This window comes from Centroberyx gerrardi, chromosome 3 (genome assembly GCF_048128805.1).
Source record: "Centroberyx gerrardi isolate f3 chromosome 3, fCenGer3.hap1.cur.20231027, whole genome shotgun sequence".
NCBI classification, from domain to species: domain Eukaryota; kingdom Metazoa; phylum Chordata; class Actinopteri; order Beryciformes; family Berycidae; genus Centroberyx; species Centroberyx gerrardi.
The window spans coordinates 4727935-4746556 of record NC_135999.1 but is presented as its reverse complement, the minus strand read 5'-3'; the positions used below and the strand labels follow the sequence as shown (position 1 = coordinate 4746556).

General features: G+C 40.1%; 2 protein-coding genes and 1 long non-coding RNA gene across 3 annotated transcripts in view; 2 read left to right on the top strand and 1 right to left on the bottom strand.

The window, feature by feature from the left end:
* The window catches only part of LOC139930186 (CD209 antigen-like protein D), a 202084-nt gene that overhangs the window by 163446 nt on the left and 20016 nt on the right, over window positions 1-18622 (top strand). The gene's annotated exons all lie outside the window — the stretch shown is intronic.
* On the top strand, window positions 729-2104 carry LOC144542893 (uncharacterized). The gene is made up of 3 exons (XR_013507498.1): window positions 729-1000; window positions 1806-1928; window positions 2062-2104. It is a non-coding gene; the product is annotated as an uncharacterized LOC144542893 (long non-coding RNA).
* On the bottom strand, window positions 6634-8286 carry LOC144538125 (uncharacterized). Its single transcript, XM_078282179.1, has 4 exons — window positions 7721-8286; window positions 7176-7311; window positions 6935-7029; window positions 6634-6824 (listed from the first exon to the last, which is right to left on the bottom strand). Exons 1-4 carry the CDS (start codon window positions 8284-8286, stop codon window positions 6677-6679), a joined length of 945 nt encoding a protein of 314 aa, XP_078138305.1. The 3' UTR covers window positions 6634-6676.

Genomic DNA, 18622 nt, shown 5'->3' with positions numbered 1-18622 from the left:
CTAAATTCAGCTCAGTTTATTTCCAATACCAATGCAGCCTAACCAACATGGAATTAATCAATAATTTTACCCTTATAATATTTTGCACTTCTACTCCTCTGTTATTATTGGGGCACATAAACAAGAGAATGTCATAGAAAACTGAGACAGACTGAAGGCAGCAACTACATTACATTTTTAAAATATTAGAATATAAAGGCAGAAAGCAGTAAATACAAAGTTCCAACAATTTGCCACTGTTTCCTAACATTGTTGTAGTTGCTGCAATTTTTGACACTAAAACTGAGGTTTAGGCTTAAGATATTAGAATGAAAACATTTATACACAAAACAGATAACCTTTGTAGGGCAGAAGTACTTTTGAGCTTTTCAGACATGAAAGAGAAAGTGCATTTCTGTCTCAGCCTCAACTATGACAGTGACTTCCTATTGTTTCTCTTTTTTCTTTTCTCTATTGGTTGATTTCTTATATTTTTTGATTTTCCATTTGCCAGTAAGAGGCCACTGAACCTTGTGCTTGATAACCTCTGATTAGTGAAGTGACCACAGCTCAAAGGTCATCAATCATCAATCATCAAGCAGATCTAGAAGGAGGAACAAGGAGAATCACTTGTTCGTATAATTACATTTGACTTCCTCTTTCTCTGCACTTCCCTTTTTCATGCAGACTGTCCAGTCTGTCTGCCTCACACACACATTATATACACACATTGAAATACTGAATTATTAGAGGTGGAGTAAAGAACAGCTAAGACAAGTCAAGTGCCAAAAAAAAAATAATTTATTGGACATTAATAGCAAGAATAAGTGTACAGTAATGTCAGACGAGCTGTACAGTGAACTGGACGTCGTCAAGCAGGTCCACTTTGATCAGGATGAGAAGGAGGAAAGGACGGTGGACATCTATGTCAGCGCAGGCAGCCTGACAATGTATGACAACCCCTGGGTGGAGGAGATATCGCCTCCGAATATACCAGGCTCTGCAAGGAATCAACACCCAGGTGGGCCTGCAACAAGCATGAGATTACAACATGCTGTGCACATGTGAGCACATAGTCTTTCCTCTACACAGGGCTGATAGAGTTTGGGATTTTTCCATTAGTATTTATTGTTATATAGTAGTTATGGCAATAGTTATTTCAGTTTAGTTTTAGGTAGTTTTCAGTGTGGGTTTGGTAGTTTTACTTTAGTTTTTATTTGTTTTGTTTTGTTTTTTGTTTTTTGTTTTTTTTTGCAAATATTAGTTTTAGATTATTTTTTTGTATCAGTGCTATTTTTGGTATGGGTGGTATTTTTGAAAGGTATAATGACAGAAGTTCACAACATGTATTGTGTTTATGTTTACAACAGGTATTGTGTAATACAAGCAATAAAATCAATAATTTATTTTTTTTAATTTATTTGGATACATTTTTCAATTAGGCTACTGTTCAGTAAAAATAGACAAAAATTCTCTGCCAAAAAGTTATTCTCTTTTTTACCCTACACATGAACAAAAAGAGGAAAACTAAAAACATTTCATGTATATTCTTATTTTATTTTCATTAGTTTTAAAAGTAGACAAGGTAGTTTTAGTTCAGTTTTACTATTTTTTCAGTTTTTATTTTCACTTTCTGACCTAGTTTTCGTCTTATTTTTAGTTTACAGTAATAACCTTCACACACACACACACACACACACACACACACACACACACACACACACACAGACGTACATAGTTACTCTTCATCTCTCTCTGCCATCAAACAAAGCGCTCACACCTCAACCTCTCTAACTGTCTCTGATGTTGCCACTTCATTTTCAAAGCGTCCACAGTCACTCCAGTCACTGTAAGCTCAGAAAAGAGGAATCCTTTCCGAGCTGCTGCAGTGTTTCTGGGGCTGCTGTGTCTTCTCCTCCTGGCTGGGATCATCGGCCTGGGAGTCAAATGTGAGTTTTCCTCATTCAGTTTGCTGATGACTCCAATGTGTTGCTTGCAAACTGAGGACCGTTCTACATGCTATTTTCTAATAAACAAATGAGAATCTTTAGTCGCTGTTTGTTGTTCACGTCGGTACGACAGCCATTCAAGACAAAACCAGCTGGAGTGAGGAGAGAAACCGGCTCCAGTCTGAGAAAGACCAGTTAGAAGCCACTAACGGTCAGCTCATCCAAAAAACAGATGAATTGCTGAAGAAGCTTTGCAGTGAGTGAAATATCACCGCTTTGTTCTCAAGATTCTCATCTTTGTCCAAATTGAGATATTTAGTAGAATTCCTGTGTTAATTCAATGCATTGTGATAACATATTTGAATACTGAACTCTTTGACTGCTCTCTGGGTTGTGTTGTGCTGCATTGTTGTATTGCAATGTATGCTATAACCATGCCATTTTGTTTTGTCCATCAGAGAAACGCTGCTCCAGTGGCTGGAAGAAGTTGAACTGCAGTTGTTACTCTTTCTTCAAGTCAAAGAAAAACTGGGAGGACAGCAGACAGGAGTGTGACAACAAAGATGCACACCTGGCGATCATATCTAGCAAAGAGGAACAGGTGAGCTGGATTCAAATGGAAGCTTGTACACTGGTTTTTGATCTACCTCAGTTAACATCTCTTAACATCTCTTAACATCCCCCCCCCCCCCCCCAACACACACACACACTTGCTACTCATTTTCAACGACAGGGTCCCCAGTCTCACCAGTAGGACTGCGGGACTTTAGAAGATTGTCCTTTGCAGCAGTTGCAAAATGCATTCAGCTTCATTGCCAGCTGCCTCTGCTGAAGCCTCTCTACTCGAACCTCCATCCTCCTTCTTCTCCACACACCTGACCGTCTCCACCCTGTGGCCTCTGATGCCCTCCAGGACCTTCTTTCTGCTCCGAAGCTCCTCCAGCCTCTGCTCCTTTGCACCAAGCTCCGGCTTCAGTTCACCCCTCTGTCTTAGGCTTGCTCTTGGTGGAACCAACAACAGACCGGTAGATCTCCTCCAAAGACCTGGGAGAGCTTGCCGAGTCATACTGGCTCTTATCTCCTCCAATGATGCAGATCACAGGATCAGAGTTTCCAGTGGTGTCAATACCAAGCATGGTAGAGAGCTTGTTTGAATGCAATTATTCCTCAGAGAGACAGAGCTTGCTTCTGCATCCTTAGCTTAGAGGAATGAAGAGTTTGCATCAAATGCTGCTGGTTACAGTCTAACCAAAACATTTTACATTCAATGCATTCATACATACATATCATTCAAAAATCATTAAAATTCGAATTATTCAAAATGAGAACATAACGCATTACCACGTTTCATTCCTATTTCGCTTCCATAGGTTAAAATGTCTGAATAGGCTCTGGAATGGTAGTCATGTTTAAATCACGTTCTTATAAAAGACATATCATGTTATGATAATCTGATGTTACCACTAATCTATCTGTAATGTCACACCTGTGTTATCTCTAACTTGTATTCATTCCAGCTTGCATTATTTAAAATGTCTACACAACCCTGAGACTTACAGCCTCAAGAATAAGCTAGGTTCACCTGATGCTTATAATTTCCTTTCCTTTTAATTTCCATTTATTCATTTTATTCAGCACAAATCCCTCATGGATCACTGGCTCTGCACTTCTGGTCACTTCCAACTCTTCCCTCTGCAGCTCCCACCATACGCCACACTAGTCAGACGTACTGTACATATCTATAGAACATTGTCCTTGTACCATTTGTGTCAGCATGTAAGGTGCATGTACAGAAATTCATTACTGAGGTGAATGAGTAGCAATGAGTAATTAACAACAAATATTGTCAATCATTGTGAGTGAATCAAATGTCTGTCCATTTGAAACACAGGAATTTGTCATCAGTAGGGTTCTCCCTACTGATGACAAAGCCTGGATTGGTCTGACCCGACAAGATAAGGTTTGGACATGGGTGGATGGGACACCGCTGACCACAGACCGGTAAGAGGCTTATTAGCATTACTATTCCAGGACATTTACTAATGATTTATTTTACTGCGTTCAATGCTTCTGCATTGAGAAACAGTCTTTTTAATTTTTAATTTGTTACATTATGTATCTAGTGCTAGTAACCATTGCTTTTATTGGATTGGTTTGTCATTAAGTCGGGGAAGGGGGAGGGGGGGGGGGGGGGGGGCACAATACCACGTGATCTATGGGAAATGCAGTGCAAAAACAGCACAGCAATTATCATTTATTACCAAAGATGGATGCCACTAAAATAAAACATACAGATCTGTCAGATTACCATTTTTACAGTCTATGGTTAGAACATGCATTGATATATTTCGTTCTATCATGATGATAGTGTGTAATGCTTGTCTGAGTAGTTGTTGCTTGTCCCTGTAGGTACCGGTATAACCCACAGCCTGAGGATGACAGCAAATCACAGCCGAAAACAGAAGACTGTGCTGCGATAGCAAAATCACAGAATGAACCTCTGCATTGGGAAAACTGTGGGGAACGTAAAACCTGGATCTGTGAGAAAACAATTCAGTGAATACAACCAACCACCTTTGTCTCTTTCTGTGTGCTGTATGTCCTAATGACTGTTTTTTGCCTTAAATTGGCACACTGTCTGTAGTAAATCGCTTCACTAGGACATTTTGAACAATTGTGCTCCTTTATGAAATGAATGATGATATATAATGTGGTGAAAATGATAGCAAAAACAATAGTCAGGCATTATACAGGTTACAACAATCCTGTATTGCAGTGTCACATTTTATGAAAAACTTTATAGCACATATCACAATTTTGTTGTCTTTTCTGTGCACCTACATGGTTTTCCTGATCTACTCAATCTTATCCAGTATATATTCAGTGTTGCTTTTGGTAGATTTCAAATCATCAAATGTAATGGTTTTGAGCATGTGCAGCCCCACTAGTTAATCCCTTTGTGGTTGTAGCTTTCCACAGCCAAATGTTCAATCTTGAGACATTAACATTTAAGTGAAGTCTATAATTGGTGGTTAGACTGATCTAGTAATCTAGGAGCCACGGATCACACCTTGTTATGGTTGAGGATGAATCAGAGGTGGTAAGTGTTTCCCACCTCAGACAAGAGCCTCTCGTTGTATCTGACAAGCTCTTTAGCCTGAAAAGTGGAAGAGAGGCTGGTACAAAAACATTGCAGCAGTGAGGGTTTCTTCTAAGGTTCACCAGAAGAACTGAAAAGGCATAAGGTGGATTTGATGGAAAGTTACACAGATATCTTTAGTAATGGCCATTGAAACTCTGTGAAGTGAAGGAGAACTCCATAGAGGGATGGGGCTAAGGTCGGTCCAGGACGTACAGGGGGACAGGGATCAGTGTTTACGTGTGAAAGAGCGGTGAAATCGTATGCAATCCATCTGGTTGTGTTCAGTCGTAACTTTACAATCAGCTTGATCCAAACCCACTAGCTTGACTGTGGAATGTAGAAACTATAGAATAAAGTGCAGGGTTGCAAGTTCTTGGACTGATCTAGGAGCAGCAGATCACACCTTGTTTGGGTGTAAGGAGGAATCCAAAGTGCCTTTACTGCATTTATTTGATTTGCCAGTACAAGTACAGAGAAGCGATGTAAGCTGGTAACACTTAAGAATAAGCATCATTAATAAATGTTGAATTTATAATTTTTTCATACTTATTCATAACTATTCAATGGTTAACAAAGAGCTAGTTGAATATTATTTTGAAATTGTTACTCAATGAATAGTATAATCATATATAGTCAATTCTATTCAATGTCATAACTGTTCAGATTACTGTTCACAATTTATCTGTGGGTTTAATGCTAGAAATACTTTAATAAATATTATTTGTAAACATTAGAACTTGTTAAAATGTTGTTTAGACCATATAGTCATGCAGTCATGACCTTGTCTTTCTCTCTCTCTCTCCCTCTCTCTTTCCTTGTTTCCTTTTCTTATACCAGGTGATCTCTCTTTTTCTTCTTCTTCTCTTTCTCTTTCTAATATACTATCTTTGGTATCATCTGTCTTATGTTGACAGTGTCCTTTTGTGTGTGTGTGTTCTATATCTGTTGTATTCTATATCTGTTTTTTAACTAAAGTTTTTACAAAATTGCAAATTAGCTCAGGCTATAAATGTTATGATATGTGACATCAGACTATTTTCATTAAAATGCTTTATGTCTATGTATCTGTCCCTATTCAAATAATCATTGAAATGAAATGAAATAATAAAGTTACAAGGGAACTGTACAATACGTAGTAAAAGGTTAATGGGAGATTGGAAAAGAATGAACATTATTTGGTCCTATATTATGAAGTTAGAACTGATGGTAAGTAAATGGCACCTTAAATCTAGTAGAGAGTGTGCGTCTGTGTTTGTGTGTGTGTGTGTGTGTGTGTGTGTGTGTGTGTGTGCATGTTTGGGTGTGAATGTGTGTACATATCTGTGTCTTACAAAACTCTATAGCTATAGGCCTCAAAAGACCAAAGCATGTGTTACCGGCTGGCTGTTCCAGTTAGTAAAGACTAGTTTCTCTAATTGCACAGCATGACTGCTTCACACATCAAGCTATTAAAGGACAGTATTTAATCAATTTAACAGTATTCTTTTACCCATGTTTCAGCCAGTACAGGTTAAATGTCATTACAGTTCAGCTGAATCTCTTAGATAAAGGCATCTCCCCACATCACATTTCGTCCTGGTTCTTCTATATTCTTGTCTAGTGGGTTTTACGGAGGAGCCGCCTTTTCGCAGACCCAGAATCTGCGACTTTCGCACGTTTTGTCGTTCCAGCTGTTTTCCAAAGCGTAGAACCTGACTTCCGCACAGTCTTCTGTCGCGCCTAGGTAGTTGTTCGGCTCCCCGCGGCCCCAGTAGCTGAAAACCAAAGACGAGATTAAGGATTACAGCAGGCCAGTCTGGTCTCGTCTGATGTGGGATGACGTGAAAGTGAATGACAGGTTTATCTCAGCACTAGACAATGTTACCTAGTATTCAGCGGTGTGCCATCCACCCAGTTCCATATCCGCTCTCTGGAAGTGAGTCCAATCCAGTAATGCTGCCTGAAATTCCCCAAGAACTCCTGGCATGGAGGCACAAAAACTGTAACGGACTCTATCTGGATATCAGTGAATTTATTCATTTTGCCCCCTAGCCTCAGATGATGCTCACATACACACACACACACACACACACACACACACACACACACACACTCTTTCCTCCCACCTGTTCCTCTCTGCTGTTGATGATCACCAGGTCCGCTTGCTTGCTCAGACAGTCCTGCCTGCTCTCCTCCCAGCTCTTCTTCTCAGTGGAGAGGTAGTAAAGCCTGAAGCCAAGCTGCTGCCAATTTTTAGGGCAACTTTTCTCTGGAAAGAATATGTTAAAAAAAACTTTATGTGTCAAACATAAGAAACACGTCATGGCGAGAGTCCATGTCATTATAACTGAAGAGAGGTCTTCGCTACTTACTATCGAGGCAAACTCTGATGCGCAGATCATCTCTTTCCCACCGTAACTGGTCTCTCTCTTTAGTCAGGTTGTTGTAGAGGGTCTGTAACTGGTGTTTCTCTTTAGTCAGGTTGTTGTAGAGGGTCTGTAACTGGTCTCTCTCTTTAGTCAGGTTGTTGTAGAGGGTCTGTAACTGGTCTCTCTCTTTAGTCAGGTTGTTGTAGAGGGTCTGTAACTGGTGTTTCTCTTTAGTCAGGTTGTTGTAGAGGGTCTGTAACTGGTGTTTCTCTTTAGTCAGGTTGTTGTAGAGGGTCTGTAACTGGTGTTTCTCTTTAGTCAGGTTGTTGTAACGGGTCTGTAACTGGTCTCTCTCCTCAGTCAGGTTGTTGTAACGGGTCTGTAACTGGTGTTTCTCTTTAGTCAGGTTGTTGTAGAGGGTCTGTAACTGGTCTCTCTCTTTAGTCAGGTTGTTGTAACGGGTCTGTAACTGGTCTCTCTCCTCAGTCAAGTTGTTGTAGAGGGTCTGTAACTGGTGTTTCTCTTTAGTCAGGTTGTTGTAGAGGGTCTGTAACTGGTCTCTCTCCTCAGTCAGGTTGTTGTAGAGGGTCTGTAACTGGTCTCTCTCCTCAGTCAGGTTGTTGTAGAGGGTCTGTAACTGGTCTCTCTCCTCAGTCAAGTTGTTGTAGAGGGTCTGTAACTGGTCTCTCTCTTTAGTCAGGTTGTTGTAGAGGGTCTGTAACTGGTCTCTCTCCTCAGTCAGGTTGTTGTAGAGGGTCTGTAACTGGTCTCTCTCCTCAGTCAGGATGTTGTAACTGGTCCGTAACTGGTCTCTCTCTTCAGTCAAATTTGTGCAATTGTTCTGCAACTGGTCTCTCCCTGCAGTCATGTTGGCGGGGAGGAGAAGAGTAAATTATTTGTTCACAGAGGATGCAAAAATAGCAGCAATCTTTTTCCATAGACGTCCACACTTCTGTCACCTTGAGGCAGACTTCATATCAGATGCCCAGCGATATTTTTATCTATATTTATTTATTTAATACCAATGAAATGCTGATAAAAGCATGATCCATAATATAAAGATTTGATCCTATTTGAGGTTTTATGTTTAAAGCAATATTGCTCTTAGTTTTAACATGGGGGTTATTTGGCACTTCATGAAAACCAGAATATAAACTAATCACCAAGATCGGATGCAGCTGAACGAGTTTGTAGCGTTCTAATTTTTACTTCCCATTCATTTGAATGAGGCAAGAAAATAGCCTGAAAACTGACATTTTTCACGTTGGTGAACAGATTCAACAACAGATCCTGCTTTTAAGACAACAAAGCAGTCCTGGGTCCTTCATCCTTTACATTAAAATTTGTATTTCAAAATCAAACAGGAACTATCTCTCCTAAATGGTATTCCTCCGCTATGTTCTCTTCTATCAATAAAAATGCTATTTGGTGAAATTATGTTCTAAAACGTTGGACCAACAGTCAGTTGAAAATCACAGTAGCAGGATCTGTTGTTGAATCTGTTCACCGACGTGTTAAATGTCAGTTTTCAAGCTATTTTCTTGCCTCATTCAAATGAATGGGAAGTAAAAATCAGAACGCTATAAACTCGTCCAGCTGCATCCGATCTTGGTGCGTAGTTTATATTCTGGTTTTAATGGACAATAACCCCCATGTTAAAACTAAGTGCAATATTGCTTTAACTGTCTCAGATAAACAGTATGATGGTTCAAAAATAATTAACTGGTGTTGAGTTGGGTCTTAATATGTGACTTCTTATTGGTGGAGCTGACCACAGACTTGCATACCCAAAATGGCATCAAAGTGACAGGAACAAGCTACATTAGAATGGCTGAACACAGCGGTAGAAACTAGATGTAAGGCAGGATAAGATTAAAAAAATGAACTACAACATTATGAGGGTGTGCAAAGAAAACAGCAGTAGAACATACTGAGATAAAACACAAAATATGAAACATTTGCATCAGTCAATATGCTGGAAAAAGGTAACATGTATGCCAAAATTAACCAGTGTCCAAGATGCTTCACACTGATGGAGTGTATTACTTTTCCCATTCAAATTTCACATTCAGGTTTATGTCACGAGGGTAATTTACTTTTAAAGCTATTTCTCATTACTATAAGAACAGGCTGTTTTTTCCATGTGACTGGAAACTTGTTGCTCACTTTATTCAGGGTGTTATAAGTTCATTACTGGCTTCTCACTTTAATGGGGTTGCTGCATGTGGTTTTTGCTTTTTCCTGTTGATAAACTGAAAAGGAAATTAAGTTGACAGCACAGATGGTGGTTTATCACTCACTATCAAAATAAACTAATGAACTTTATCCTAAATGTTCAGAAGCCCATGTATGGACAGTATGTACTGTAAATCAGTAAGTATCAGTATCAGTAAGTTTGCCGTTAAGCTATCTGGGTACAGGGTGGAAGTAAATGACATTTACTCTCATTACTGTAATTGAGTAACTTTTTTGCATACCTGCACTTTTTTGAGTACGTTTTGAAGTCAGTCATTTAACTTTTTCCTAAAGCTGCTAGGTGTAGAAGATTTACTTTAATGTATCATTCTCAAATTCATTTTGATTTCACAGTTCGAACAATGACATGAATTTCCTAATCTTATTTTTAGAATACTCAGTATAGTCACAAAAAGGTCACATGTGAAAACCCACATGTGAATTCAAAGCACATGTGCTTTTTGGACACATGTTGGTTTTCAAACATGTGAAATTATTTCCCTTTCCCTATGTGAAAATGACATTTGCACCTGCGAATTTTCTCTTTGCCTATGAAATTAAGTTTTCACATGTGAAACAAATATTGTCATATGTAATGGCAGGTGAACATGTGAAAAAAAACACTTTACAACTATGAATTGAAATGTTCACATCTGAATTAAAAACTGTCACATGCGATGTCAGGATACAATGTGAAAAAAAAAAGTTAACATATGAAATACAACATGTGTCCAAAAAGCACATGTACTTTGAATTCACATGTGGGCTTTCACATGAGGGATAACACGTACAATATCACCTCTGTCCTCTTGTCCTTTTTACATTGCATGGGAAAGATCATATGTAACAATGTCTAATTTTGTTCAAAGTAACTCACCCAGGACAAGCGTCAACCACCTCCAATATTGTCATTTAAAAACCCAACATAACAAATTGCCCACATTTTTCATTTTACTTTCATGATTTTCTTTCACGACACAGAAACCAAACCAAATGTTTCCATCTGAAGCTCGACTCACTCACAGCAGGCAAAGCGCAGGGAGATGGTGAGAGTGGTTTGGAGGATGCACAGCAGCCCAAAGCTTAGGAGAACCGCTTGATACACTTTTCCACCTGCATAAGCAAAAAGGAAGTCACACATACACACACACACACACACTTGTGTACAGCTAAGTATACGTGACACACAGACAACTGTACATGGCGAGGCTGAGTAAACATGAACTCCTACAGCAACTGAATGGACGTTCAAAGGTATTACTCATATTCAAGAATACAAAATAGGATTCTGCTTACAACAGTGCAACACAGTGAACAAAGGGTTAAAAGGACTATAGAGAATAATACAAGATAGAAGTAAATAAAAGGGAGAAAATAAAATGAAGGAAGAAAAATAATAACAAAAAAAAAACATGACAACCCATACTTAAAGGAGGAAAAAAGAATATGTTTAGGATCACCGCATGTCTACATTGTGCTCACCTGATACTGTAGCTATAAATGACAGTGACTTTCTGTTGTGTGTTAAGGGAGATGAGGCGGTCATCTAGTGATTTCAATACATACTCACAGTAATACGGCTCGACGAGAAATCCATTCTAATGTTAAAGGTCCCATATCGTGAAAAACAGGATTCCCCTTGCCTCTGTGATTATAAAGGAGTTGGATGAGCTATCTAAACATGGTGAAAGTATCAAAACGCACGGTCGCCAACTAAATCCACACAATCCATATTAAAAAACCGAGTCTCTAAACGAGCCGTTTGGACTTCTGTATTTTTGTGGCGTCACAAAGGTTCGCTCATTATCATTTTTGTAAGAAATAATAGACTAACAAAATGTTTTTGCCATTGTTTTTTTACTGGAGAGTTTTCCCTACCTGTAGCTGCCGGTGCTGTAGTGTCTAACATTTCACTCTTGAAACGGTTAGCCAATCAGAACAGAGGGGTCGTTAATATTAATGAGCCTTAAAGACACAGCGACAGAAACAGCCTGTTCTTGGTAAGGCTCAGAGAGATGCTGGAAAATGTGTTAAAAAAAAAAAAAAAAAAAGTGTAAAAATGGATTGAGAGTGTTTTTGGTACATGACACCACACAAACAGCTTTGAATGGACCTCAAGACAGAAAATAAAACACTGGAAAGTGGAGAATATGGGACCTTTAAAAGTATTACAAGTGTTAAAAGGTGTATGTAAAAGTGGACATGATTGATCATGATGAAGTGAAAATAAATTAATTTCAACAACAAATACTTTATGATAGATGCATGTTACAGAGGCCTTTTAGCTCAGATGTTTATTCATACCTGAAAAATCGAATTTATGTACAGTAAATATTGCAGCCAAACCTATTTTCTGTGCCTTCACAGGTGTGAGAGACAGACAGACAGAGCTGTGGAAGTAGACACAACAGTAGGCAAAGAGAAAATGATTTCATAGAATGTTTTTCTCACAGATCCAGATATTATCTGCCATGCATCTTATATCATTCCATTGCCATAAAACAGGATATGTGTTCACAGTCTCTACACAGTCTTCTTCTTTTTCCCAAGGTGGTCCCATATTATCAGGTTGATTATTATACCAGTACCTACAGAGATAAACAACAACTGTCAGACAATCACCTAAATCATTGCCTTATAAAACTTTTTAAATCATTCAAATTGACTTAGTATAATTTTATTTCTCGAGCTTGGAATCATACGGTTCTATCTGAGTTTTTTTTTTTTTAATCAAAATTGAGTTATCTACATATTCATGACTTTTAATAAAGAACCTTTTGTGGTTAAATATTTAAAAAGACAGAAAGCACATAACAGTTTTGCCAGCTGGAACGTCACATTTTGATGCTCATTATCTCAGAGCTGAACCTTATAATTCCACGCTCACAATTTCTCATTTTGGTAGTAGTAGTATGTAAAGTATAGCATAGCACAGATAATCTCTTCCTCATCTGCGTTGTTCCCTCTGTTGTTTCTACTTTTGAAATATAGTTTGGAGGAAGGAGTGTGGTGAGAGTCAGTAAAATACAAATTTGAAAACGTCATACCCTGTGGTCAGTGGAGTTCCATCTACCCATTTCCAGGTCCCTTCTCTCTCTTCATCAGTCAGACCAATCCAGGCTCTCTTGTTTAATGAGGCGATAAATGTCTAAGTTTCAAATAGACAGACATTCAGTTTGCTACAAATAATAGAAAATTATAGGATTTGTTGACGGTAAGAAATGCATTAAAAAACACCAGCGTTATCCTTTAATTTTTCTCTACTGCCCTCCCAGCCACGTTGGATAAAAAAAGAGTGTAACAATATCACTATTCTTCATGAGGTGAGATACTAAAAATGAACAGAGATGACCATGTGAAAAACTCACCAATAGCGTAAAGATTTGCCATCTTTTTCTATAACTGCTGCAAAATGATATAAGGCTCAGTGGAATAAATATGTAATGAAATTTAGTGTGATTATGTAGGGAGAATAGTAGCAAGACAGTCTGACCTTTACTTATTATGAATATCCCCTAATATTCTCTTCATTTATTTCCTTTTATTTCTTACGTTGTTAATATTCTGTATCCATTATTCATGTTGTACACAGTGTACAGTGCATACACTTTCTAGGCAGCAGCTTTGTGTAATTGTGGACCCCTCTTCCTTTCTTTGATACATTTCAGAAAGCCAAACAAAAAAATGCATTGCTGTAAAATTACATATTTCCCTTCCATCTTTTAAATAAGGAATTAGTGTTTGATAAGAAGGACGATTAGTGGTTAGATTATTCAGGCTACAATAGGTGCAGGAAAAACAGAAGCTCTTGATTGTTTAATCCACCATTTGACTCGAGCTCACCTGTTCCTCTCTGCTAGATATGATCACCAGCAGTGCGCCTTTATTTTCACAGTCAATCCTGCTGTCTTTCCAGTTTTTCTTTTGGGTGGAGATGAAATAACAACTGTAGCCAAACTTCTGCCAGTTGTCAGGACAGCAAGCTTTCTCTGTTGGACAGCACAAAATGACACATCCTGAGTCACACTATACAACACCAGGACAAGATAAAACACAACACAACACAATACAGAGTGTTAGGGTGAAACATCACTGACAGGAGAAACATCACTTTCAGCTTTCAAATATGTTATCCCTCTGTCCCAGGGGCGTTCGGTTGTAATTACTATTCCTGTCTCTCATAGCGAGAAGCAAGAAAACAGAGCTTGTGACAGCACAAAAGCCCAGCTCCTCCTCGGACTGCAACCTTGTCGAGGTGGAGGGGTTTGCGTGTCCCTGCAACCCTGAGAGCTGTGCTGTCTGGAGCATCTGTCTCCTGGTAGGGTCGCCCATGACAAATCGGTCTCAGGGGAGAGGCCAGAGAAATAGCGGTTCAGAAAGACCCTTATGATGGCCAAGTATAAAAATGAGACAACCTCGCCCAGATTAGGGACACTGGGGCCCACTCATGGAGCCCCAGTGCCTGGGAGCAGTGCTTGTAGGCGAGCGCCTGGTGGCCGGGTGACCCCTGTAGCCCGGCCGGGCTCAGCCCTAAGCGGTGACGGGAGGCTGCTGCCTTGTGGGCCCACCACCTGCAGGGCAAAGAGTAGGTGTCATGGTGCCTTTGCCAATCAGGCAAGGGGTGAGAGCGGAGTAGGTCCAGGGTCTTGGATCCTGACAACCAAAACTGGCTCTTGGGATGCAGAACGTCCTCTCGCTGGAGGAGAATGAGCCGGAGCTTGTGCAGGAGGTTGGGAGATACCAACTACACATAGATGAGCTCACCTCAACACACAGCACCGATTGTGGAACCAAGCTCCTTGACGGAGGATGGTGCAAGGGCGTAGCGGACACAGGGTACGCGGGGGACACGTCCCACGCAGTTCCCGTATCTGTCCCCTCTGTCCCCCGCACTTTATTCCAAAATTCAGCGCTAATTCTGTGACAACTCACATTGTTAAAGTAGATAGTTTAAATCACCCGAAAAAAGGCACGCGCTGACACACCAGCACCAACTCCAGCCAATCTGCACTCGGTGGTGCACTCTAAGTGGGCGGGGTACGCACGTTACTCACGCCGCGTCTTTTGTTGTGATCACAGTAAGGATGCGTGTGCTCTGCAAGCGGGAAGGAAATGTAAGCCTCAAAGATATGACATATTTCTACTGAAAACTTACTAACTTTTTTGTGGTACGACTGTGTGTTATGTGTGTACGACAACCTAAATAGGAGACTGATTGCTCAGCAATGCATTGCGGCTAAGGAGAGGCGCAGAAACATGTTTGGGTGCTTCACTTAGGTTAGATCATGGCCATGAATATTATGCTCAACAAATAAGACGGGCTGTAGACTTTAGTTTGTGTAGCCTATATACTATGTTATGATGAATAGGCCTATAATACTGTGAGTTATTTGAAATCTGTTGATTTATGTTTGTGAAAATCGAATGGGAGAGGATCTTTCAATAAATCATTCAATAAAAATCGTCTTACTCCTGAACGATCTATCCCCCTCACTTCTGAAATTATGGCTACGCCCCTGGGATGGTGCCTCTCTTACTCCAGAGTTGCCCAAGGTGAGAGGTGTGGGAATACTCACAAGCCTGGTTGCCGCACAGTTGGAGTTAACCCTAACCCGGTGAATGAGAGGGTTGCCTCAATGTGACTTTGAGTTGCAGAGTGGAGGACTTTGACTGTTGTTTGTGCATACACACCTAACAACAGCTCAGAGTGCCTAACCTTCCTGGAGGCTGTGGGTGGGGTATTGGAAAAGGCCCCGTCTACGGACTCCATAGTTCTACTAGGGGACTTCAACACTCATGTGGGCAATAATGGGAAACCTTGAGGGGTACGACTGGGAGGAATGGCCTGCCTGATCTGAACCTGAATGGTGCTTTGTTGTTTCTGTGCAAGTCACGGACTGGCCATAACAAACACCATGTTCGAACATAGGGACGCTTATAAGTGTACATGGTACCAGAGCGTCCTTGGCCAGAGGTTGATCCCCCAGGAGGAGTTGGTGGAAGTTGCCAGGGAAAGAGAGGCCTGGACTGCACTGCTGGCCCTGTTGCCACTGCAACCCTGAAGGATCAGTGGCTTGAAAATGGATGGATGGACAAAAGCCCAGGGTGACTTCCCCAGGATAAAGGCTCCAAAAAAGTGCAAAATTTAAAAAACAAAATGGATTTTTGTGAGTTTGTGAGTACATTTTCAGATTCATTTGGAAGTGTTTGGCTGCAATGAATTCACAAAAATGCTCCCAAATGTTTCAATAGTGGCTGAAAATGAGAACACGAATAAACACAATGAAAATAAAGTGACAATATTTCACTCACCAATTAATTGCTTTTGTAATTCATCTCTTTCTTTGGTCAGGTTGTAGTTAGTGGCTCTTAATTGCTCTTCCTCATTCTCTAACTGGTTAATCTTTTGGGTCAGGTTGTTGTTACTGGTCTGTAACTGGTCTCTCTCACTGGTCAGGTTGTTGTAACTGGTCTGTAACTGGTCTTTCTCACTGGTCAGGTTAGCATTGTCCACCCGCAGCTGATTTCTCTCCTCGTTCCAGCTGGTTTTGTCCTGAATAACTGCCATGGCAGGTGAACGACATGTTGGGGGCTCATATATTTAACATTCACATCACTTATTTAGGTGATCTATAATAGCCATCATCAAACTGAAAACTCACATTGGACTCCCACACCGATGATCCCAGCCAGGAGGAGAAGACACAGCAGCCCCAGAAACACTGCAGCAGCTCGGAAAGGATTCCTCTTTTCTGAGCTTACAGTGACCGGAGTGACTGTGGGCACAAATGAACTGTGTTGGGGAAAGTTGCTTTTAAAAGTAATTAGTAAGGCACATTGTTACTAGTTATGGTACAAACTTACTCTTTATTAAACTTGTTAGAGTACTTTTGCATTCCCCACTTCAAAAGCATGTGATAGCAATATGACTTGCACTGCCAAGTGAACTGTCAATCATTGTTTTAAAATGCAATGCAGGATGACTGCTCTGTTTTTAAAACAGTAAGCCATTGTCATTTATATCAAGCAGACTTAGCTTGCGCTTTTTCAATTAGTGGCATGTTGTCTGCACAAGATGCTGTGAGATTTTCCCTTTTTTTTTTCTTTTTAAATATTTGCTCTCACAAAAATGGAACAATATGAACAAAAAGTAAAAATAACAACATTCTAATTTTAAAAAGTAACAAATAACTACAAAAACTGAAAAAGTGTGTTAAGTCACTATTTGCCACAAAAAAGTTAGATAGATAGATAGATAGATAGATGCATACTTTGGTGTTGACCCTCAGTAGTGTCCTGTAGTTTCGGTGGCGTACTCTCCTCCACCCATTGGTTGTCATAAATCCTCAGGCTGTCTGCGTTGTCATAGATGTCCACAGTCCTCTCCTCCTTCTCGCCTCCCTGAAATCTAACTTTCTTGGTGAGGTCTGGCTTGGCGTACACATCCTCAGACATCGCTGTATAATCACAGTGTTTTCTCACCACACTTCAGCTGCGTGTACCTGAATCAATTCAGATGTACTCTACTCTACTGTAGGGTGCTCTATTCTGCTCTGCTCAACACTACTCCAACTCACTGTATTTCAACGTTCAGGAAATAGAGAAGTAGCTAGAAATTTACAACTTAAGTAAAGGGAAGAATAGAAAATAGAGGAAGTCACAGGTACCTCTGGTCCAGACTCTCCCCGAGTCATTTTCCTTCTTTGAAAATATTTTTCAATATTGATCTGATTGAGGAAGCAAACATTCCGTGGTAAAAAGTTCATAGTAACGTTATCAGTCCACTCAGTGGATACTGACTAGCAGCTATACCTCGTGCTAATCTTGGAAACCCAGCTGTATTCCGAGTAAAGTTAATAACTGTTAGTTATTCTTTTCAGGAATTCAGCCGGCGAGAGACAGAGAGCGAGAGAGAGAGCGCGCGCAGCAATTAGGTGCTGAGCGAATCAATGCGTTAATAGTGCATAAATAGTGACAAAACAAACATTGTGGCGGTCAGTGCTGATATTGTGGCGGGCCGCCACAAAGTTGTCTATGTGTGGGAAACCCTGAACCATGAGTAGTGACATTATTGAATCAATTTGGTTAATATTTTTAAGCAACCAGGGTGTTGAGGCTACAGAGAAAAATGGCTATGCTCATCAACTGAATACAAGTCCACTCACTGCTTTCATTTAAAGAGATTTTTATGTAAAAATACATTCTTGCAGTGAGCAGCACTCTGTCCAGAGAAAGCTGGACTCACCAACATTAGATCTTTTCCTCTCTCATCCCTTTGGTTTCCTTTGGTATGAAGCATCACAGACCAGTTGGGTTTGTAAACATGAGCGCGCTGTGTGCAGTTTACTGATGTCACCTTTCAGGATTTCTGGTTATTGAAGTTCAATTTTTTCAAACTGTTTGTCTCACTGCCATTTGGAGCCGCCAACTTGTGAAGTTGCCTAGTGAAGCTTTAACTAAAACTGAGAGCACTTTAACAACAATAGATACACAGTAGAGCTTTCTCTAAAACCTTTAGTTGTGTCTTAACACACTCAACTACACTTAAGTGGCCAAGTGACACAAGCTGGCTAGTTTTAGATACCAGGGGAGGCTAAAGGGCATGGAAATTAATGGACAATGTGGCACAATGCAGTTCATTATTGGAATACCTTAAAAACTAGTATAACTGTTGAGGACAGTAAAAGCTGGGCTGTGTGTTGGTTAGTGCTGCTGTCTGAGTCTGTGGTTGGTCTGTGTGTCTGTGAGGATGGTTGCACAGCCTTAGCCCAAATGGGACGCTAGATGGCGTTGAGATTGGACATGTGAGTATGTGTATATTTAGTGTTGCTCTATGCGACTCCAAAAAGCACTAGAGCAGTTGTTTTTGAATCACAGTATATCATGCGGGGAAATTACATTGTAAATTATACAAAGGGGAAATTACCCAAATGTCAAACATCACATGTTGTATGCTTCCTTATTGAAAA

Excerpts from the sequence above, each read along its gene's own strand:
- LOC144538125 (XM_078282179.1), bottom strand. The coding sequence starts at position 8,286 with ATGACTGCAGGGAGAGACCAGTTGCAGAACAATTGCACAAATTTGACT. Across the intron at positions 7,030-7,175 it reads TCAACAGCAGAGAGGAACAG|GAGTTCTTGGGGAATTTCAG; the intron begins GTGGGAGGAAAG and ends CCTCCATGCCAG. Across the intron at positions 6,825-6,934 it reads GGCACACCGCTGAATACTAG|CTACTGGGGCCGCGGGGAGC; the intron begins GTAACATTGTCT and ends TTTGGTTTTCAG.